The sequence below is a fragment of the Hemitrygon akajei genome, chromosome 20 (assembly GCF_048418815.1).
Source record: "Hemitrygon akajei chromosome 20, sHemAka1.3, whole genome shotgun sequence".
In the NCBI taxonomy this organism is placed as follows: Eukaryota; Metazoa; Chordata; class Chondrichthyes; order Myliobatiformes; family Dasyatidae; genus Hemitrygon; species Hemitrygon akajei.
The window spans coordinates 38761277-38781764 of NC_133143.1; the positions used below are offsets into that span (position 1 = coordinate 38761277).

The 20488-nt window shown below is 38.3% G+C and overlaps 1 protein-coding gene across 14 annotated transcripts in view; it reads left to right on the forward strand.

The window, feature by feature from the left end:
- The window catches only part of fhod3b (formin homology 2 domain containing 3b), a 524056-nt gene that overhangs the window by 404960 nt on the left and 98608 nt on the right, over positions 1–20488 (forward strand). For 13 of the 14 annotated variants that reach the window (XM_073024178.1, XM_073024182.1, XM_073024179.1 and 10 more), the window contains one exon: positions 16427–16552. The exons of the other annotated variant lie outside the window; for it this stretch is intronic. In XM_073024178.1, the coding sequence (XP_072880279.1) occupies positions 16427–16552 (126 nt within the window). The remainder of the gene's footprint in view (positions 1–16426; positions 16553–20488) is intronic. 14 annotated transcript variants of the gene reach the window in all.

Here is a 20488-nt window from a genome sequence, read left to right on the forward strand (position 1 = left end):
ATAAGTTAATCAGAAACAGAAATACAACAGTAATTGATAAAATACATTCCAAGTTTGACTTCTGCCACTGAATGATACTAAGTTTGTGGTTTTTGACTTGAAAATAGTTGTAATCTGTCAAAATCCAGTGTCTTCAACAGAGGGGAGAAAACTTGTCCATGCAAAACTCAGAAGGAAATCCCCTGTTAATGTCTGAACCAGTGCAAACTTTGAAAAATTCAATTGAATCTTGTCTTAAGTAGGTGGAGAAAGATTACTAACAAGTAATTGAATGTATTAGTTTTCCAAAACCATAGTGACCATGTTGTCTGCATGGATTTTAGTAAGGTGCTCGACGAGGTCCATCATAGGAGGCTCATCCAGAAGATTAAAATGTGTGGGATCCATGGTGAATTGGCCATTTGGATTCGGAACTGGCTTTCCTATGGAAGACAGAGGGTGGTGGTTGAAGGGACCTATTCTAGCTGGAGATCTGTGATTAGTGATATTCCGCAGGGATCTGTATTGGGACCTCTTGGCTTGTGATGTGTGTAAGTGACCTGAATGAAAATGTATTGTTGATGAGTTATTTAGTAAGTTTGCTGATGATACGAAGACGTGTGGTGTTGTGGGTAATGTAGAAGACAGGCAAAGTATACAGTGGATTTGGATCAGTTGCCAATATGAGCAGAGAAGTGGCAGATGGTGTTAAATCTAGCCAAATGTGAACTGTTGCACCTTGGTAGGTCAAATGTAAATAGAGTACACTGTTATGTGCAAGACTCTTACCTGTATTGAGGAGCAGAGGGATCTTGGGGTACAAGTTCTGAGCTCCCTGAAAATTTCTACTCAGTTTGATAGAATGGTTAAGAAGGCATATGACATGGTTGCCTTTATTAGCCAAGGCACTGAGTTCAAAGGTCAGGGAGTTACATCACAACGTTATAAAATTTGTGTTAGGCCACATCTAATGTATTGCATACAGTTCTGCTTGCCCCATTATAGGAAGGATGTGGAGGCTTTGCAGAGGGTGCAGCTGAGGTTTATCGGGACGCTGCCTGGATTAGAGAGCATATACTATACAAGAGATCTGACAGACTGTTCTTTTTCCACTGGAGCAGTGGAGGCTGAAGGGAGACCTGACAGAGTTATTGCCAGTTATTGTTGAACTCTACATAGGACTGCCTTAGGGACTCTAGCTTTGGATTTTTCCCTCAGGGTTACCCCCGAAGCCTTTCCCATGAGTAAGTATAGCTGCAAAGCAGAGGGTGTTATTAGTTCAGAGTTTTCCTTCTCCTACATGAGCTGCCAACTGCAGCTGACAAATCCCATCTGCCCAAAGTGACTTGTTGTAAGACGCCAGTAACCCAGCGTTGCCCCTTCTCCTGTCAGTAGAAACAATTCGCTGGGCTTAACTGCTAAGCCACATGTAAAGGCTAGGAGTTGGACTTAGTTGTCAGAGGCTACTTGAGGCGCACGCCATTAAGACCATTTAATAGGTAGTGGGAGCTTGTCCCCATTACCACCACTGGTCATAACAACCTTCAAGAACCAGTGCAGATAATGGACTTCATGCAATGCGTTTGTAGTTTACATTCTCCAAATCTTCATTCATTGTGGACGTTTACACTATACGCAGCATCCGCAAGGCAAGAAGCATTGTGAAGGACCCCCCGCACCGCTCATACAAACTCCTCTCCCTCCTGCCATCTGGGAAAAGGCACCAGAGTATTCGGGCTCTCACGACCAGACTATGTGATAGTTTCTTCCCCCAAGCTATCAGACACCTCAATACCCAGAGACTAAACTGACACCAACTTACTGCTCTCTACTGTGCCTATTGTCTTGTTTATTATTATTGTAATGCCTGCACTGTTTTGTGAACTTTATGTAGTCCTGGGTAGGTCTGTAGTCTAGTGTAGTTTTTTTCTGTGTTGTTTTTACGTAGTTCAGTGTAGTTTTTGTACTGTTTAACGGAGAACCATGGTCCTGAAAAAAGTTGCCTCGATTTTACTGTGTACCTACTGTACCAGCAGTTATGGTCGAAATAACAATAAAAAGTGACTTGACTTAATATTCAATATGATTGTTGACACCTTCAAACTCTTCATAGTTCTTAACCTGTTGAAGTAGTGAATTTGTTTCTCTCCTGGCCATTCCTGGCACCTTTAAGCCTGAATGCTTGAAATTGGGGTAAGCAAAACAGTTCTGGATTGTCCTACTGTTTATTTCTCACCAAAATGTACCACTGCTGTTTGAGTGTTATGCCCCCATTCCATGCTGGGAAATATTTTCAAGGTTGAACTTTAAATTTTATCACCAGAATTAAATAATCATGCATATATGGTACAGAATCTTTACTAAACCAAGTCTTTGAAGTAGGAAATGTGCTGAGTTTGGTATTCAAATAAGACACAAACAAGCAATTCAAAACCTATTCAGCAATTTTAATCCCTAGAGATAATGTAAAATAAAGCATTAAAGTTAGCCTGGTATAAAATGGTCTCAGTTTTTTTAATATTAAAAAGCACACAATGTTAGAACATATCTGTGGAATACATTTTGTCAATATTTCTGCTGACAAGCAAAAGGAGCTAAAAGCCTTACAGTCTTGAGTCTGTTATTAGAATAAAACTATTTTTAATACATATAGAAGACTGAATTTAAAATATGTAATATTTGCAGTTGGAATTATCAATAATAAAATGCAACATCTTTACAGTTATTCCAACTCTCTCTGATTTCCATTTTGGTGAATGACATTTTAAATTTAGTACCTAACATGACAAATCCAAGAACAATTTTCATTTATTTTATGGCTTTTAATATAAAAAACATCCTACAGTGTTTTGTAGGACTGTTATCAAAAAAAACTTGAATGCAGAGTTGCATGGGATATTAGGAGGCAAATTAACAAGGTAGGTCAGTGTATTAAGTGCATAAGTGTAAAGAAGCTTTATGAAAATGGAAAGGGAGAGATATTTAGAAGTATTCGGGGCAGCAGTTCCAGAGAGTGGATCCCTGCCAGCTATAGATGGAGCTGCTAGTGAGGGTGACAAGAATTGCAGGACCACAGAGATCTTCGGGAATGGTAGTTTAAGAGTAAGCTATAGTGGCGGGGAATAAGGCCCAAGAGAAGCACTCAAACATTTTAGACCGCTATACCTGCTTCAACTGAAAAGTTTGATGATGCATGTTTTTAGTGACAGATTTGGAATGCTGCTTAGAAAATTTCATGCAGATTAGGTTACAGGTATTAAAACAATGCAAAATGATGTTCATTTGTCAAAGTTTGAAAAAAATACTTTCTTTTGCACGACTTATTTCTTTGAATGTAGAGTCGTACCATTCATTTTAAAGTGGTGGCATTGTGTTAAAATGATTGTCATTCTCATGTGGGTTGGCTTTAGAGTAGCAGAGAAACTGAGATTGTTATCCATAAAGAAGAGAAGTCAAAGAGAGATTTAATAGAGGTGTTCAACATTATCAAGTGTTTCCTGTGACAGGAGAATTGGTAACCAAAGAACATAGATTTTATTTGCTTGACAAAAGTACTGGGAGAGATTGGACTTTATTTGTATCCAGTAAATTTTTAATAAGTGCAAAGCACTTTCTAAGAGATAGTGGAAGCAGCTTTGGTGACAGATTTTGAAAGAGATCAGGATTTATTCCTGCTTAGAAACTACTTGTAGAGCTATGTGGGAGAGAACAGAGTGAGATTAATTGAACTGTTGTTTGAAAATCAGCACATATGTGTTAAGTGATCTCCTTCAGTGCAGAGATAGTAGAACTTAACTCAAATCTTTCTCCTTTCAACCATTGTAACTAGGTAGCATCTGTCACGGATGTTCAGCTCTCTACCTTTATCCTCTCCCCGCAGTTTGTTAACCAGATAGATATTCTACCGAAGGGAAAATGCTGTTCCTCACTTCAGTGCCAGTGATATTACTAAGTGCTGCTACATGAACATTGCAGGCAAAATGCCATGATAGACTCACATTTCAGACTCCCGTGACTTCCTTTGAATTAGTTTAATGCTTTGAAGTTACAAAACATAACAGTTTTGCCATAACCGGAACGACTCCTGGATTTGTTCACTTTTGTGGTGAACTGAAATATTCTTTCAAATAAAATTGTGTGCATATTTCAGGAAAACTTAGAATGCATGAAAACATTTATAAAAAACTTTATAAAAAGTGGGAACTTTATGAGGTCCACAGAGCAGAATTGTTAGAATTGTTCCCTTGTAATATCAACGTAAAGGCCAGGTTGTTTGTTTCAATGCCACATTCCTTGTTGATGCACGTTCCTGGTATTCAGCACAACAGGTGTGATTTGTACCACCAGTTCTTAAAGAGACAATTCTCAATATTAGCTACACGCTTCAGGGAAAACCTCTGTTCTCACTCTGCCTACACCTACAGATTGAATGAAAATTAACTGATTTAATGACCTCCCTAATCCCACAGTGAGTATCAAAATGCAAGATGAAGCAGAAATCAATAGCACCAGCTTGAAATTAAACTGAGAATGGTTGTGACTTTGACCTTCAGGAACAATTATGGCTCATATAGGATAGCCTTTGATTTTGCAGGAGGTCAGGCATAACTGAGGACAACAAAATGCTTTTGACTCTTTAATTAGCAGAGTTTCCAGGGAAACAAGGTTTAGAAAACTTGGTGGTTCTTTGAGTAAATAAGAAATTGTATTTTTAGGGTAGATGTTTCTCTTCAGATGAACTTTGGTTGTTTCACACAGTTTTGATGTTCTTTATGGGAGCTTTAAGCTGTCAAAATGTCAGGAGAACAAAAAACTCACCAAGAAATACTACTGACAAATAGTAAATCAGCCAGAATATGCATGCAGAACTTTGGACTAATCTAATTTTTAGCAGACCAGCATTGATTTTCATCAAGTTGCATCTCCGCATTTCCAACACGTGTTAAATGATGCAGTGTTTGCTCGGGATCGCTTTGGTGACATACTGCAGGAAGCTTTACACAACGTTTGAGTGTTGGACTGAGCAAGCCTGTGTTCCATTTTGGTTCCGATTTAGACTCATCTATATTTTCTGCCACAGGATAGAAATCAGGTAGCATCATTATTCATTCCCAATGCTCTCATCCACACCACTGTATTATAAAATATATGAGGACTAACTCTAATGAAGCAGTCAGCCTTACACTTACTGAAAACGGATAGCTCAGATTCGGCTCTTACGTTGCAACTCTTTCATCCTTAAGACTGTCAAGAGCACTCTTGATATTATGCCTGTTGGAATTATCTAAATAAAGGAAATCTAAGTACCTTTAATTGTCTCTTGTGCCATTCAATATCAGTTTGAAATGCTTTAGTAAACAATGTGTTGTACCTCTGGGTATATTTCCGAAATGTTTTGATGACAAAACTGTCGGACAATGCATTAGCTTCAGATTTCACTATATATGAAACAGGCCAAAGCCTACTGCTAGAGGCAAGACACTGGTGCCTCAGCTGACCTGGAAATACAATGAGTAATATCCATATTCTAAATGAGAAAAAAACACTGATGCATTCAATGCTGTTGCAAAACTTTTGACAGCTTGCAAAGCCGCAGAATGGCTTTATCCAACTATAAAAGATTTTAAATGTTTTGGAATGTCCTTGACGTTTGAAATAGTAACATTCAAAATCTAAATCTCTCAAATACTTTATTGCTTAAATAATGGAAGGTTATAAAACCAGTTCAGTTGGGAGATAATTAATGGGCAAACTCAAGTCCTTTCTTTTGCTACTCATTATTTCTAGTTATTCTGGTAATTGTAGACGGTGTCTAGAGAGGTTTGTAACAGGAAACACATTTGCATTCTGCAACTTGACAGGGAAGCCCAAAGGAGAAAAAATACATAAACGTGGGCCCCAAATGTTTAAGAGCCATTCCCTTGCCCTTCCTTAGCAGTAAATTAATCATGAAGGAAAAACGGTAATACACTGTCTGACTTGCGAGAAGAACAATGAACAGCTGAGAACTACATAGTAGTGGAGTGAGTCCATGTGCCTCAGAAGAGTCTCTGAAAGGAGTTTTCAAATCAAGTGATGGGTGACAGCAAAGCACCATCATTTTGAGTGTCAACTACACTGAAGCAGTGGTCACTATATTGTTAGCTCTGATTGGACAGGTGTGTGTACTGACATGTACATTAGAATCACATTGGTTGCATATTCAAAACTTAAATTCACGAACTTAATGATTCAGTTATTGGATTGAAGACTTCAGATGTTTGTAATAAATTTCTGTTCTGTAGTCAATTTGTGAATATATTTCTCTAATGGAGTTTAAGAAACTTCATGGATTGATACACCTTCAAAACGACTCTTTCAATACATAGAACATTATAGCACAGTACAGGCCTTTTTTCCCCACAGTATCGTTCTGACCTTTTAACCTACTCTGATCAATCTAACCCTTCCCTCCTGCATTGCCCTCCATTTTTCTATCATCCATGTGCCTATCTAAGAGTAAACTAAAGGAATATAATTGTTATACAACACCCAAGGATGTTGGAATTGTTATTTGTAATAAATTTATCACAAGATTTTCCAAGTTTCTTTAGAAATGTTCATAAATTACGAGTATATGTTCTAATTGCTAGTCTCCCATTCTGCACTCTGTATAAACTAAAGCACATTTAGCACTATTAACCAGATTATATCACACACAAGGCTCACTTATCCCAACACCACAACTCACTGCCTTGCATTTAGTTCTAATTCAGTAAATCTTAAATTTAAAAATTCTTATCCTTCATGCTCCTCCTGGCCTTGTCCTGTAATCACTTCTGTAATATCCATGAACCCTGCTGTCTTGCAATATTTCTGTGTACTTTTAGGTTTTTTTTTTCTTTTACACTTCCCCACTTCACTTCATAACATTATTACCTAGATAAGCTCTGGATGCCCCTCCTTAATATTTCTCATGTTTCCCCCCTTCTTTAATCAAGCTTTAACTTACTTTTCTTAATAACATCGTCTGTGGGCTCAGGGTCAAATTTTGTTAAACTCAGCTGCAAAGAATCCTGTATAGTTTTGAGACGACAATAACATGTAAATCAATGTAAATTATTGATGTAATGGAAAAAGTGTAAATCCATTGAAATTTGAGTAATTTTGGTATAAAGTAGTAATCTAATGCATGGACCATCTAAAATTCTACCATCCTATAGAGTCATAGAGAAGCACAGCACAAGCAGGCCCCTCAGCCCATCTAGTCCATACCAAAACTATTTAAACTGCCTACTCCCAATGACTTGTCTGGGACCATAGCCCTCCATATCCCCACTATCCATGTACCTATCCAAACTTCAATTAAACATTGAAATTGAGCTCATCCGGACCACTTGAGCTGGCAGCTTATTCCACACTCTTGCGTCCTTCTGAGTGAAGAAGTTTCCCCTTATGTTCCCCTTAAACTTTTCATCTTTCACCCTTAAGCCATGACCCCTGTTCATAGTCCCACCCACCCTCAGTGGAAAAAGCCTGCTTGCATTTACCCTATCCATACCCCTCATAATTTTGTATACCTCTATCAAATCTCCTCTGTCTTCTGTGTTCCAAGGAATGAAGTCTTATTCAATTTTTTCTTATAACTCAGTTCCTCCAGACCCGGCAATATCCTTGTAAATTTTCTCTGCACTCTCAACCTTGTTTGCATCTTTACTGTAGATAGGTGACCAAAACTACATACAATACTCCAAATTATACAACTTCAACATAATATCACATCTTCTGTACTCAATACATTCATTTATACCAAAAGCATTCTTTATGACCCATCTACCTGTGATACCACTTTCAACGAATTATGTGCCTGTGTAATTTACATTATCTCCCCCACCCCCCGTCTAGTGTTCCAATGCTCAGTGGAAACCTATTTACTGATGCTTTACTTTTGAAGGTTTCATGATTGTTTTCTTCTCTTTCTGTGGCCTTGCCCTACCTACATCTGTAATCTCCTCTAGCTCTCCAGTCATTCAAAAAATGTGAAATTCTAGCCTCCTGACCCTTCCTGTATTAAGTGACTCCATTATTGATGCTTGTACCTGCAGCTGTCTAGAACCAAAGCTTTCCTCCTTATCCAGCTGTATGACCAAGAGCCTTAACACCTGTTCCAATCATTTGTAAAGTGACGTGTTGGCAGATTGTGTTTGGTAGAATTCCTAAGAAGCATCAAGGAAATTGTGCTACATTAGAACTTTTATATGAAAAGTTTATTTTGGATAGTGACAATGGTAAAAAATATTAATTAGTTCAAAGAACTTGGGTGTCCATCATTTGCCAGTAAAATAATCATAGGTTAAGTCATACTCTCATTATTCCAAGCTTGCTGTAATCTTTAGATTAAACAAGGGTGTTTGGCTGTCACTCAAGATGCTGAATAATATTTTCCCTTGGTTTGCATGGCGTAAACTTAGACATGTGCAAGGAATTAGCATTAATCTAAATGGTGGAATCATGCTGTTTCTCACACAAGAGGCTGTCTCCACAAGTTAGGTGCAGATGATCTTGTCAGCCAGAGCATAAAACTAATAAATTAAAATGGATGTTGTATTGAGTACCAAATCTTCCAGTCCAGTTTGCCAGCTCCTTTTCTCAGCAGGGAAGTACTCCAGGGAAAAACAATAACATTAAGTCTTTTTAAAGGAAAAATGCCCATCATTATTTAAGCTATATATTTTATTCATGACTGAGTAGCTTCATTTGAGAGATTAGTGCATTGAAGCAGAAAACCCTGAATATTTTTTTGGATTACTCAAATATATCCTCACTTTATGTTTCTGCATTGAATCACATGTCATTATCAAAACTTCCAGTTTAAAGCATTCATAATTTTCTTTCTTACACCCTCTTCCACATTTGCCAATGAAGCTGACTGGCCAATCTCTTCATACTTAACTCTCAAAATGCCAATAATGATTTCTTATTATTGTTGAACATTCCTTAAAACAGCCCCAGTTTTTTTTCGCTTTTCACTCGTGAAAGCATTGTTACTTTGTCTTTTCAGGAACTGAATTTAAACCATGGTTTCCTATTCTGAGTTGTCTGAGAGTCTGTTGTGAAAAGTTTAATCTCTTTCTCAATGTACACATACAAATGTAATGCCTTCGCCTGTGGAGTTGCTTGTGCTAATCATTTCACTTAAGGTAAATACCAATAGACTAGCACTGTAATGAAATTGTCACCATCACATAATTTCTCTGCCATAGAGTTCTTGTGCATCTCCAGAGGGACGCATATCACAGTTTAGTAATGCCTAGTCTGCAAGCAAAGGCACGCTGTTTCCAAATCTGTAAATTCTGTTAACTTTTACTTGTGATTCCCTTAGTAATACTGAGAAACAAAATCACGTAATACCAGGTTTTTGTACACTGTGTGATCTAAATTCAACTAATAACAGAGAAAAAATGGAAAATAGGGCTCTCATGTGAGCCGCTCAAAGCCCTCCAGTCTCTGACATGGTGGCAGCTGAAGGGTTATGGATATATGCACTGAACTCCAATGGCATGCAAAATGTACTAATGTGTTTTCAGTTCCTGTGTGGGTGGTTTGTGTTGTCTGGAGGCAACTCGAGCAGGAACAGGCTCTCAGAGTGCCTGTTTATCCTGTGTGCCTGAAATAGCAACTGCTGGAACCTGACTTGGAGGGTTCCTCAAGATTGATATCCACAGTGCTTTGTTTCTACCTTCACTGCCACCCACCAATACTTGACTATCTACTTCCTCTTCTGCCAGGCTACCAAGTCAAGATCCTGACTCCTGATCTATCTTCCTCCAATCATTAGTTACCTTCCCAACCACCATCTATCCTTTACATTCTCCGAGCTACTATGTTTGCTATCCATTGCCTCAACCCCAGTCTTTGCTTCTGATAACTGACCTTGCCCATCTTCAATCCTTAATAGCTCACTCTCATCTTGACAGGTCTATCAGCCCTGACGCCATCCTTACAATCTTTCTCCTGTCTAGCAATCTCCTAAATATGACCCTGATTTACAATTGGCCTCCCTTGTCTACTGTATAATCTCACTTTTAATATAGAGTGTTTCTATTTTTGCACATTCTTTTAAATCTATTCAATATACATAATTGATTTACTTATTTATTATTATGTTTTATTTTTTCCTCTTTTTGTTAGATTATGAATAGCATTGAACTGCTGCTGCTAAGTTAACAAATTTCACGTCACATGCCTGTGATAATAAACCTGATTCTGAATCTGAAAGAAACTTTCGTGTATAAATGCTGTTCAGTAAAGGTCCAGCACTGCATTTTTTCAGTGACAAACCTATAGTCAAAATGTTCCTGGGGCTGCTGCCAATAATTTAACTAATTTGCTTATAGATGTGCTATATATAAGTAGTAATATTTGTGTGTTTGGTTGTCTATGTGTCTTACTCTTCATTTGCATTCGTTCTATGTTGCCACGGTCCTCCTATTGACTTACTTCACTAGTAGCTTTCACAAGCGACTGCTACCTGTTATTCAGATGAAATAAGAACCTGTTATCATAGTTCTTACAATGTTTGGTTTCACTGGCACACCATATAACTAAATAAAGGACACATCTATGAAGTTCATGAGATATTTGGGCCAGTCAACTCATTGAGAGCTGAATAGGTCTACTGCCCTCTAGTGATTTCACAGCTTTCAACGTGACATTATGTAGAGCATTAATCTTTGTGGTTTATAAATGCTGCTTTCGAAGTACAAAAGCTTTTGTGATCGTATTGTCCTTATTCTTGCCATTCCCACATTGCAGGAAAATACTTTGGCTATTACAACTCTTCTCAGGAATTTTGTATGACTGTACACTTTACTGTCATTCCATCAAAGCTAGATTTATTTTTCTGAGACACAGTCATCATTTTAGACAGTGATTCTGACCTCAGTTGCATAATGCTTTGTATTTTGGCCTCAACAATTTATTAAGCATTGGTAGTGAGGAAAAGATTAATAATACACATTGGTGTGTCCAGTTGTGACAGGATCAGGAGATGTTTATCACAATTTTTATTTTGAAGCATACTACCTCTTCCACCGTTGCAGCTTTCTGCTGAAATCATATATGACACCTTCCTGCATGTTCCTCCCATCCCACACACCCTACCTTTTAAACAACTGGATTGCTTTGTTACTTGAACAGTTATGTATGTTTCTTGTATATTTCGCTCAGGTCAGGATCATGGAATTTAGAAAATAAAAACCAAAAAAAATGTTTGGAAAGACATATCAATCTTAGGAGGAATAAATTCAATGCAGCACTCCTTGCTATTGGGGTCCAATGTTAGTGGAATTTGGGATCCTTAATTAGCAATTAATAGGAACCCGACAGTGAAGCACCATGCAAATTGTTTTGGTGGGAAACAGAACTGTTGTTCTAATGAGATTAAGGCATTTGTCTCATTTCACCATACCACATTGTTGTGTTCTTATATTGTTCTATGTTATATTTAACTCCACAACACCTTCAATATTTTATATCTTATTTTCCTACCCCTAACATCTTGTGATCATTTTAACCAATGATTAGCTATTAACCCTCAATTAAAGCAATAAAACTTACTTGTAATGAGATGTGGGTGCCGTTGACAAAGGCAACATTTAAAGTCAATCCCTAAAGGTTTTAAGAAGGTGGAGTGAAACAACCTTCTTGACTCATTGCAGTGCATGTGATGAAGGACCTCCCAAAGTGCTATTTGGTAACATTTTCTGAGAGTTTGACCATCTAACAATATCCATTTCCAAGTCAGCATGGTCCGGGATTTGGCTGTGTGAATTTCCTATGAGCTTGCTGCCTTTTGTCATTCTGTTTTATAAGTCATGAAGTTGGGTGTTTCTGCAGTGCATCATTTTGCTGACCCAAAAAGTGCTACAAGAGGTGAGAAAGTGTTTATTGATGGAGTAAAAGTCAAGCAGGTTGGACGGTGTCAAGCTTTAGAAGAATTGTAAGAGATGTACTTAACAAGGAAAGTGAAGTCTTGTTGTTGATGGAACACTTGCATCACATGTTGTGGAATAGCTGTTCTTTTAGCCATAGTTTTTGTGACTGGTCCAATTACACTTCAGTGGTGACACCTCAGAATAATTATGAATGGAAAATTACTAACTTTGTGTTGAATATTAATTACTCAGACAGAAGGTTCACTTTTGATGGAGATGCTCATTGTCCAACACTTGATGAACAAGGGAGTTCCTTACCACTGAAAACCCAAGTTTGAATGTTGTTGAGCTCTTCTGTATGCAAGCACAGACTCCCACCACGAAGGAGTTATGAATGGAACTTACTTCTATGAAAACATATGCAAACATTTCTAGTTTAGAATTCTATCATGAAGGCAGTTATTGAAGAAGCAGCTGAAATTAGTTGGACTAAGGATACAGTCTATTGAACTGCAGTTATGGAAATGCTAAAATACATTTTATTGAAATATACAGTATTTCTAGTGCCAAAAAAATCAGATTCTTCCATTGGTTGTCATACAAAATAAGCTTTATAACCACTTTAGGAATCTGCTTGTTCACATCTCTTCAGTTGGAGAACGAGCCCTTGAGAATAACATATTTGAGAATGGTCCAAAGTTCTGAATTGAAAACGATATATGTTATGTCGTTTTCAATTCAGAAAATGGCCGCCAGGAATATCCTTTCTGTGGATGGAACACCTCGGTTCCATCCACAAAAAGCAGAATTTCCAGGTGGCTAACCATTTCAATTCGTATCCCCATCCCCATTCACATTCCAACATGTCGGTTCGTGTCCTCACCTTCTGCAATGATGAGGACACTCTCAGGTTAAAGGAGCAACAATTCTAGGAGGCTAACTATTCTGTCTAGTTAGCCTCCAACCTGATGCATAAATATCGATTTTCTCCCACTGTAAGTATTTTTTCCTTCTCTCTCCTTCATTTCCCCAATCTGACCTACTTCTTCACCTTACCTGTCCATTTCCTCCCCCTCATGCTCCTCCTCCTTCCCTTTCTCCCACGATCCACTCTCCTATCCCATCAGATTCTTTCTTCAGCCCTTTGCCTTTTCCACCTATCACCTCCCCTAGCTTCTTAATTCATCTTTCATCAACCTGGCTTCACCTCTCATCATCAAGCTCACCTCCCATCTTCTTATTCCGGCATCTTCCCCCTTCCTTTCCAATCCTGATGAAGGGTTTCTGCTCAAAACAATGACTCCTTGTTTATTTCCATAGATGCTGCCTTACACGCTGAGCTCCCCCAGCATTTTGTGTGTGGACCTCCAGCATCTGTAGGATCTCATACGTTTATATTAAATGACAGTCCTGTGGCTTTTATCGAGTGCTGGAAGCTGAGAAATCTAGTCTCAGTCAGCTCTTTTATATTGTGTTTGATCAATAGCTACTCTTACTTTGATGATCATTGTACTATTCCCCAGACCTTCAAATAAAAAGTGACTCCTGTGCACTATGGTTTATATAAACATTCCAATACATCTTGTATTCCTGTGTTTCTACATTTTGTTTCATCAAATACTTTTAATAATATAAATTTAATATTAGCACAGGTTGGACAGCTGTTGTATTCGTTTACCATGAGGATTTCATCTAAATGAAAAAAAAAGTGCTGGAATGGAACTTAACTAAATAGCCAGCAAGAAGATTATTACTTTAGTCTTTAAAAAAGAATCACTTATGAAATGCATCTGACCTCAGCACGTCGTACTGGAGATCAGATGAATTTAGGTTGTTAACATCTCTCACTTCTACTTCAGTGTAGGTTTAAGTAATCTTTTTCTACCCAAGGTCCATCGAAAGGAATGTAAGGAGCATAACAAACATTCCGTTACATATGGGAAAGATGAGAGAATTGTTCATTTTATGATCAGATTATGCCTGTCTTTAGTTTAGTTAAGTGCTTGATGTAAAACATGCCTAAACATTGGTGTTAGGTATACTGAAATTTTAAGGAAACTTCAATTTGACATGTTAATTTTTCATATGGGAAAATCTGAAGGTCTAAAGAGTACGTTAAACTGCCATTGAAGAGAGTTGAGCTGTACAGAGATTTCCAATATTCAAAGTTCAAAGCAAATTTGTTATCAAAGTACATTTACATCACCATATACTTCTCTGAGATTCATTTTCGTGCAGGTATCTACAGTAATAAAAAGAAATAAAATAGAATCAATCAAGAACTACACACAAGGACTATCAAACAACCAATCCGCAAAAGAAGACAAATTGGGCAAATCAGTTAAATAAATAAATTAATCTCTCAGAGAGCATGAGTTCTGGAAAATGAGTCTGTCTTTCCATCAAAGTGAGCCCACGTATTGTGGAATCAGTTCAGTGCTGATGTGAGTGAAGTTATTCACTCTGGTTCAAGAGTAATAACTGCTCCCAAGCCTGGTGGTGGGGGACCTAAGGGTTCTGTATCTCATTCCCAGCAGCCTGAAGAGGGTATGCCTTGGGTGATAAGGGTCCCTGATGATGGATGTTGCTTTCCTGCAACAACGCTCTGTGTAGATGTGCTCAATGGTGGGGAGCGATCTACCTGTGATTGACTGGGCCATATCCCCTACTTTTTGTAGGTGTTTTCATACTAGGCCATAGTGCAACCATACTCTCCCCTTGGCATCTATATATAGAAGTTTGTCAGAGTTTTTGATGACATGCCTGATCTGCATAAACTTCTAAGAAAGTAGAAGTGCTGCCGTACCTTCTTTGTAATGGCATTTATGTGCTGCCCCCAGGACAGATGCTCTGAAGTGATAATACCAAGAAATCTCAATTTACTGAGCCCCTCCACCTTTCGATCCCCTAATGAGGACTGGCTCATGGACATCCAGTATCTTCCTCCTGTAGTCTTTGGTTTTGTTGGCGTTGAGTGAGAGGTTGTTGTTGTGGTACCATTCAACCAGATTTTCAGTCTCTCTCCTACATGCTGATTCATCACCACCTTTGATTTGGCCAACTTCAGTGGTGTCATCAGCAAATTTAAATATGGAATTGAAGCTGTACTTAGCCTCACAGTCATATGCTTGTAGTACACTTGTGCTGATGGTGATTGTGGAGGAGATGGTGTTGCCAATCTGAACTAACTGGAGTCTGCAAGTGTGGTAAATGAGAATCCAGTGGTGCAGGTAGGTTTTGAGGACTAAGTCTTGGAGGTTCCATGGCCTTGCTAGAAAATCTGACACAGACTGTGCTGTACATCATCTGTGGAGAAATTGTGTCATTTTCTTTCAGAGTTTTGGATTCACAACACCCATCAATGTGAAACTGCCAGATCTAATACATATGATCCAGCATAGGATGCCAAGCTCCCTAAGAATATCATGCCCTCATGGCCTTTAGAGTTTGGCATTTCCAGTTCTGAACCTGCCTGAGCTTATTGGAATTTCACATTTTACCTTGAAATGTTTTCTGGATAACGATATCATATCGTGGTACTTATTTTTCTACATTTGATTTTGTTTAACGCATTGGGAATATGTAAAAAGAATTGTTGGAACTCGTATTGTCCAAAGCAGTGCTCTCAGTGATCCTAATTGATAGGTTGTGATATTTGCATGTCGAGTTTTTGTCTGTTTTTCCGTGTACCTGCTCATACAAACTGTAAAGAATAATACCAGTTATTATATAGATCAGCAGTATGTTGATCCATCACCTTAAAGTGAAAGAAAATGTATAGTAGAAATATAACTGTTATAATATCTGTGGCAATCATACCATCAACTAAAGGTAATGTAGAATAGCAAGCACTCTCTGCTTCACATGTAGCATGTGGCACATCTAGACACACATTTAATATAACGAATATATATAAAATGACATATCAAGTATATTTGATATGTTAAATATAATGTACTGACATTGACCACAGAGTCTGTTATGTCCACACAGGTGATGGAAAATGGTTTGCCAATACTGTTGTAAAACTGTTTTGCTTCAAAGCTCATTCCTGGTTTCCAACAGTAAACTTATTGAGTAATGATGTCAGTGCATTGGACTCTCTTCAGAACTGAAACTTGGGAGACAATGTGCTGCGGTCACCATTTAGTTTGCTTAGCATCACCAACAGAGGATGAACTGAAAGGTAACTGATACATGCAGTGCGCAGCCACTTTGTCTGAGGACAATTGTTGAAGCGGAAGTACATTGGTGGCCGCTTCATACCCTGCCCTCTGCATAACTCATTATTGTTTTGCCTGATTTAGCAGTTACTGGCTGCTTTTAATTGTATGTGCACTAAATGAGGGAGTTCTGCCAAATGCTTGCTGGCTAACCGTTCTTTCTCTTTTTCACTCATTTTGTTTTTTTTTTCTGTTTTGTCCTTTCTCTTCTGCTTACTTTCTTTTCCTCGATCCCTTCCCTCTTCTCTCATTTCCCCTCCTTGCCTCTCTCCCTTCACCCTGCATCTCCTTCTCTGCCTCTTTCTGCAGATACAGCAGCTATGGTAGCAGTGCCTACTCAGGATGTCGATTGTACTCTGGGCTAAATATACCCACTACCACCAGCTTTCACTACAAGACCTCAATCTCGCCTGCTCCTGAGGCTAAATCTGAAAGGTTTGTGTGATTATTCCCACCCCTCACTGGTCTTTGAAATTCCATTATAAACAGATCTTCTGAAAATACACAGCTGGTCTGTACCTATTAAAGTTGCTTTTTCTGTTTTAATTTGTCAGTTCTGTAGAATGTCTGAGCATGAGCCGTTAACCTGTTTTTTCTCCTTATGGGTACTGACGCATGTGTGTATTTTTTAGCACAATCTCTTTTTGTTTCAGTTTTGCAGAATTCACTGTTTCCTTTTTATTTCAAGCATATATTCTTTGAACTATTTTGAGAATTCCATCGGGTCATGTTTGCTTTGGAAGCACTATTAACATGTAACACAATGGGATGAGTTAGTTAAAACAATATTTGACCCTGAGATATTCACAGACAAATGCTTAGTGGTGACATGTCTTCAATTTGCTCCTGTCTATTTGAATGTAATTAAGGTTATCCCATAAATTCCACACTTAACATAATCATACTCCAACTGATTTCCGTATTTCCTCAGAATATGCCTTAAATTGAAGCATAAATCACCATCAAAATAGACACTCTGCAACTAAAATGTTCAGATATCACAGTAAATAAGTGCAGTGCAATGCACAGCAATCAGTGTTGCTGCCTTATAGGTCCAAAGGTCCAGGCTCAATCCTGCCATTGAGTGTGGTCTATGTGGAGTTTCTTCCAGGTCCACCAGTTCTCTCCCATATGGGAGAGACATGCAGGCTGGTAGGTTAATTACACAAACTGCCTCTCTAGTGTAAATGGATGGCACAAGGGGAGAGTTGATGAGAACTTGAGAAAGAAAAAGGGATTCATGTAGATGAGTGCCTGGTGGTCAGTAGGGTTGCCACAGCCAAGAAGCTTGTATGACTGTGACAAGTTTGGAGCATTACACTATGATGAAACAGACCAAAACTGCATAATCTTTCAGGGAGTGGCTGTGAACTTGCACATTTTATAGCTGGTGAGCTTTGTGGAGTGCCCACTTTTATCAAGGAGTATGATTTTTAGAGAAGTGTTTGACTGTGATGTGCTCGATTTTGACATTTTGAGAGCCCATTAAGTTTTTAGAATGTTTAACCATTCCTAATTTAATCATATATTCCTAAATATACAATTTATTCATGTATATTTATTTTACTCATGTTGGAACTGCTTTTCCTGATCAACTAATACCAAGAAATATCACCCAAATGCAGCTGTTACATGCATAATTAATAACAGTCACATGGTTCAAAGTGTTTGTGCAACTTTGGAAGGGGGGATCTGCCACCCATTAGGAAATTAAACTGGGTGTTTAGGGATATCATTCCTCCAAATCAATTTTCATTTGCCCGTATTATTTCTTGCATGTAGTCAGGTCATTTTCTGCAGCTTACTTGATGGGAGACTTTGAATTTGGTGCTCCTTCTTGAATTCTGTAGATACAGAGGAAATATTGATAGATCACTGGGTTAGTATACCTGTGGATAACAGCAGATTGACTCCATCTTCAAGATTCTAATTTCCCATATGCATCAGCTTCTTAAAATATAAATGGAGAATATGGCATATTTAGGAGTACTTGCATAGGGTATAGGAAGTTGAGTCTGGGACCTATTATCACAAAGCAGCTAAGTATTTCCTCATATTGGTAAAATATATTTTTGAGTTTACCTGTAGTCATGACATTGAGACTCTTGAAGAAATGAGTATCCTTTTTGGCACAGGTTTTGTTTGATGGCTCTGTGTTCTTCTAATGTTCTATTACATGTCAGGGTATGTTAGTACTAGGATTACTTGGCGATCTCATGATGATGAATTGCTTTAAATTCCAGCAAATTTCCACCCTTCATCCTGCATTCCATTCCTCAAGGAAAAGGAAAAGATATGGATGCTTGTGATCAAGACTTTGATGCATTGTAAAACCATCATAGGGGAATTCCAGATTACAGTTGATTGAAAAGTTGGATATTTATTGGTGCTGTCACAGTCATAAAATCAAAATAAGTCCACTCCCATATAACCTTCTCTCCCACAATACAAATTAAGTTGCATATTCTTTTGAATTCAGTTGCTACTGAAGATGTTACTGGCTTTGTTCCCAGTATAATTTTTAGTCTGTAAAAGACCAAAGGATCTTTTATTATAACTGTGTAGATTGGATACAGATTTCAAAAAGTGATGGTGCCATGGCCGTAAACTATCCTAGACTGGGCTCAAATTGAATACAGTGACATCCACAGATGCTTATAACTTTGAGGAGACTTTACTATCCAAGTTATATGTTGTTATTTTGACCACAACTTCTATCCACATTATGTAGCACACTTTCTACAAAAAAAAATCAATATTTTTACCTCCGTGTTGATGTGGCTTTCACCTGCAGATTCATGTAAACTTGGAACATACTGAAGAACTTAGGACATGGAACAGTACAGTACAAAAAGATGCTCAAGAAGTTGTGTCAAACTAATTAAACTAGTATTTGAATGCCTAACTAAACTAATGATTTCTACTTGCACAAAGTCCATATCCCTCCATTCTCTGCACATTTGCCCCCATCATCACCTCTGGCAGCGCATTCCAGGCACCCTGACCACTCTACATATAAGGAACAATTTGCCCTGCACACCCCCTTTGAACACAACCCCTCTCAATTTAAACAGTTGCCTTCTGGTATTGGACGTTTCAGTCCTGTGAAAAAGATACTGGCTGTCTGTCTGTGCCTCTAGCAGGTCTCCCGCCCTCCTCTTCTGCCACTCTAGAGAAGACAATCCAACCTCTTCTTATGGCACGTGACGTTGGTTTCCCTTAATACATGCTGGCCGGTGGCACATTTCTAACCTTTCATCTTCCTCCCTTGTATGAAATGCAGCATTTCTTGTTATGAGTAATTTTAAATAGCTTGTAGATTTATAGTGCAGCTCCACTGAAGAGGCTGAAAAATTACAAACCAAACCATCTGGCCAGTTGTATGCAAAATTACCTCAGTAAATTTGAGGTGGAACGTTGTAACTTTGATGCACTGAACAAAATAACATGTTTGAGTAGAGGTTTTGGTACCATACACATTCCCCTTATATTAAAAACAGATGAAACTGTCAATTTGTTGTTGGAGCTAAAATTCTCCATAGGTTTACTCATTTAAAAATAGATCTCAATGCGTCGATATTCAAAGATATCTCTGATTCTGGAGCAGAAGTGTGTAACCTTGACTTTTAGTTCGAAGTCGCCAATCCTCCATTTTACTTATCTATTTATTTAATGTTTATAATAATATTTCGTCACTTTGCGTGGATGTGATAAGATTTGCGTCACTTAATTTTAGCAATTTTGCTCCAGAAATCATGCCAGCCAAGAGATATGACCATTGCCGTAAGAACAAGCATTCTTCTCAATGGAAGGCAGAATACGTTCCCGGGAAGACTTTACTTGATGTTTTGGTGGAGATGGAGGGTCGGGAGTTGGTGGAGGGGAAGGGATGGATAGGGGAGATGATGAGAAAGTGCTATGTATTTTTATCACTCTTGTTCCAAACTGAAATGACAGAACGCACAATAAAGTTCACAAATCAAGTAAAATAGGAGCAGGAGTATGCCAAAAAGCCCCTCAAGTCTTCCCTGCCATTCACCGTCATTGTGGATGATGTGGCACAGGCCTCAACTCCTATTCTGTGCCAATTCACAAAGCTCTTCATTTCCCAACTCCTTGCAGGTGGCGCCAGAATTGAACTTCAGTTGTAATAGCATCACACTAACTGGTATGCTTCTGCGGTGCCTCATTTTTTTTTTAAACTGCAAATTCCATCTAACTAGCTCAAGTTCTGCTCTCCTGTCATTGCTGAAATGACAGTTAGTTTTCTTCCACCAATTCAAATTAACTCCAAGGTGTCTCCTTCATTCCTTAAAAGTTCTTTGCATCTTCCTCCTTTAATCCCTTGTTATCTGAGTATAGTGACCAAGT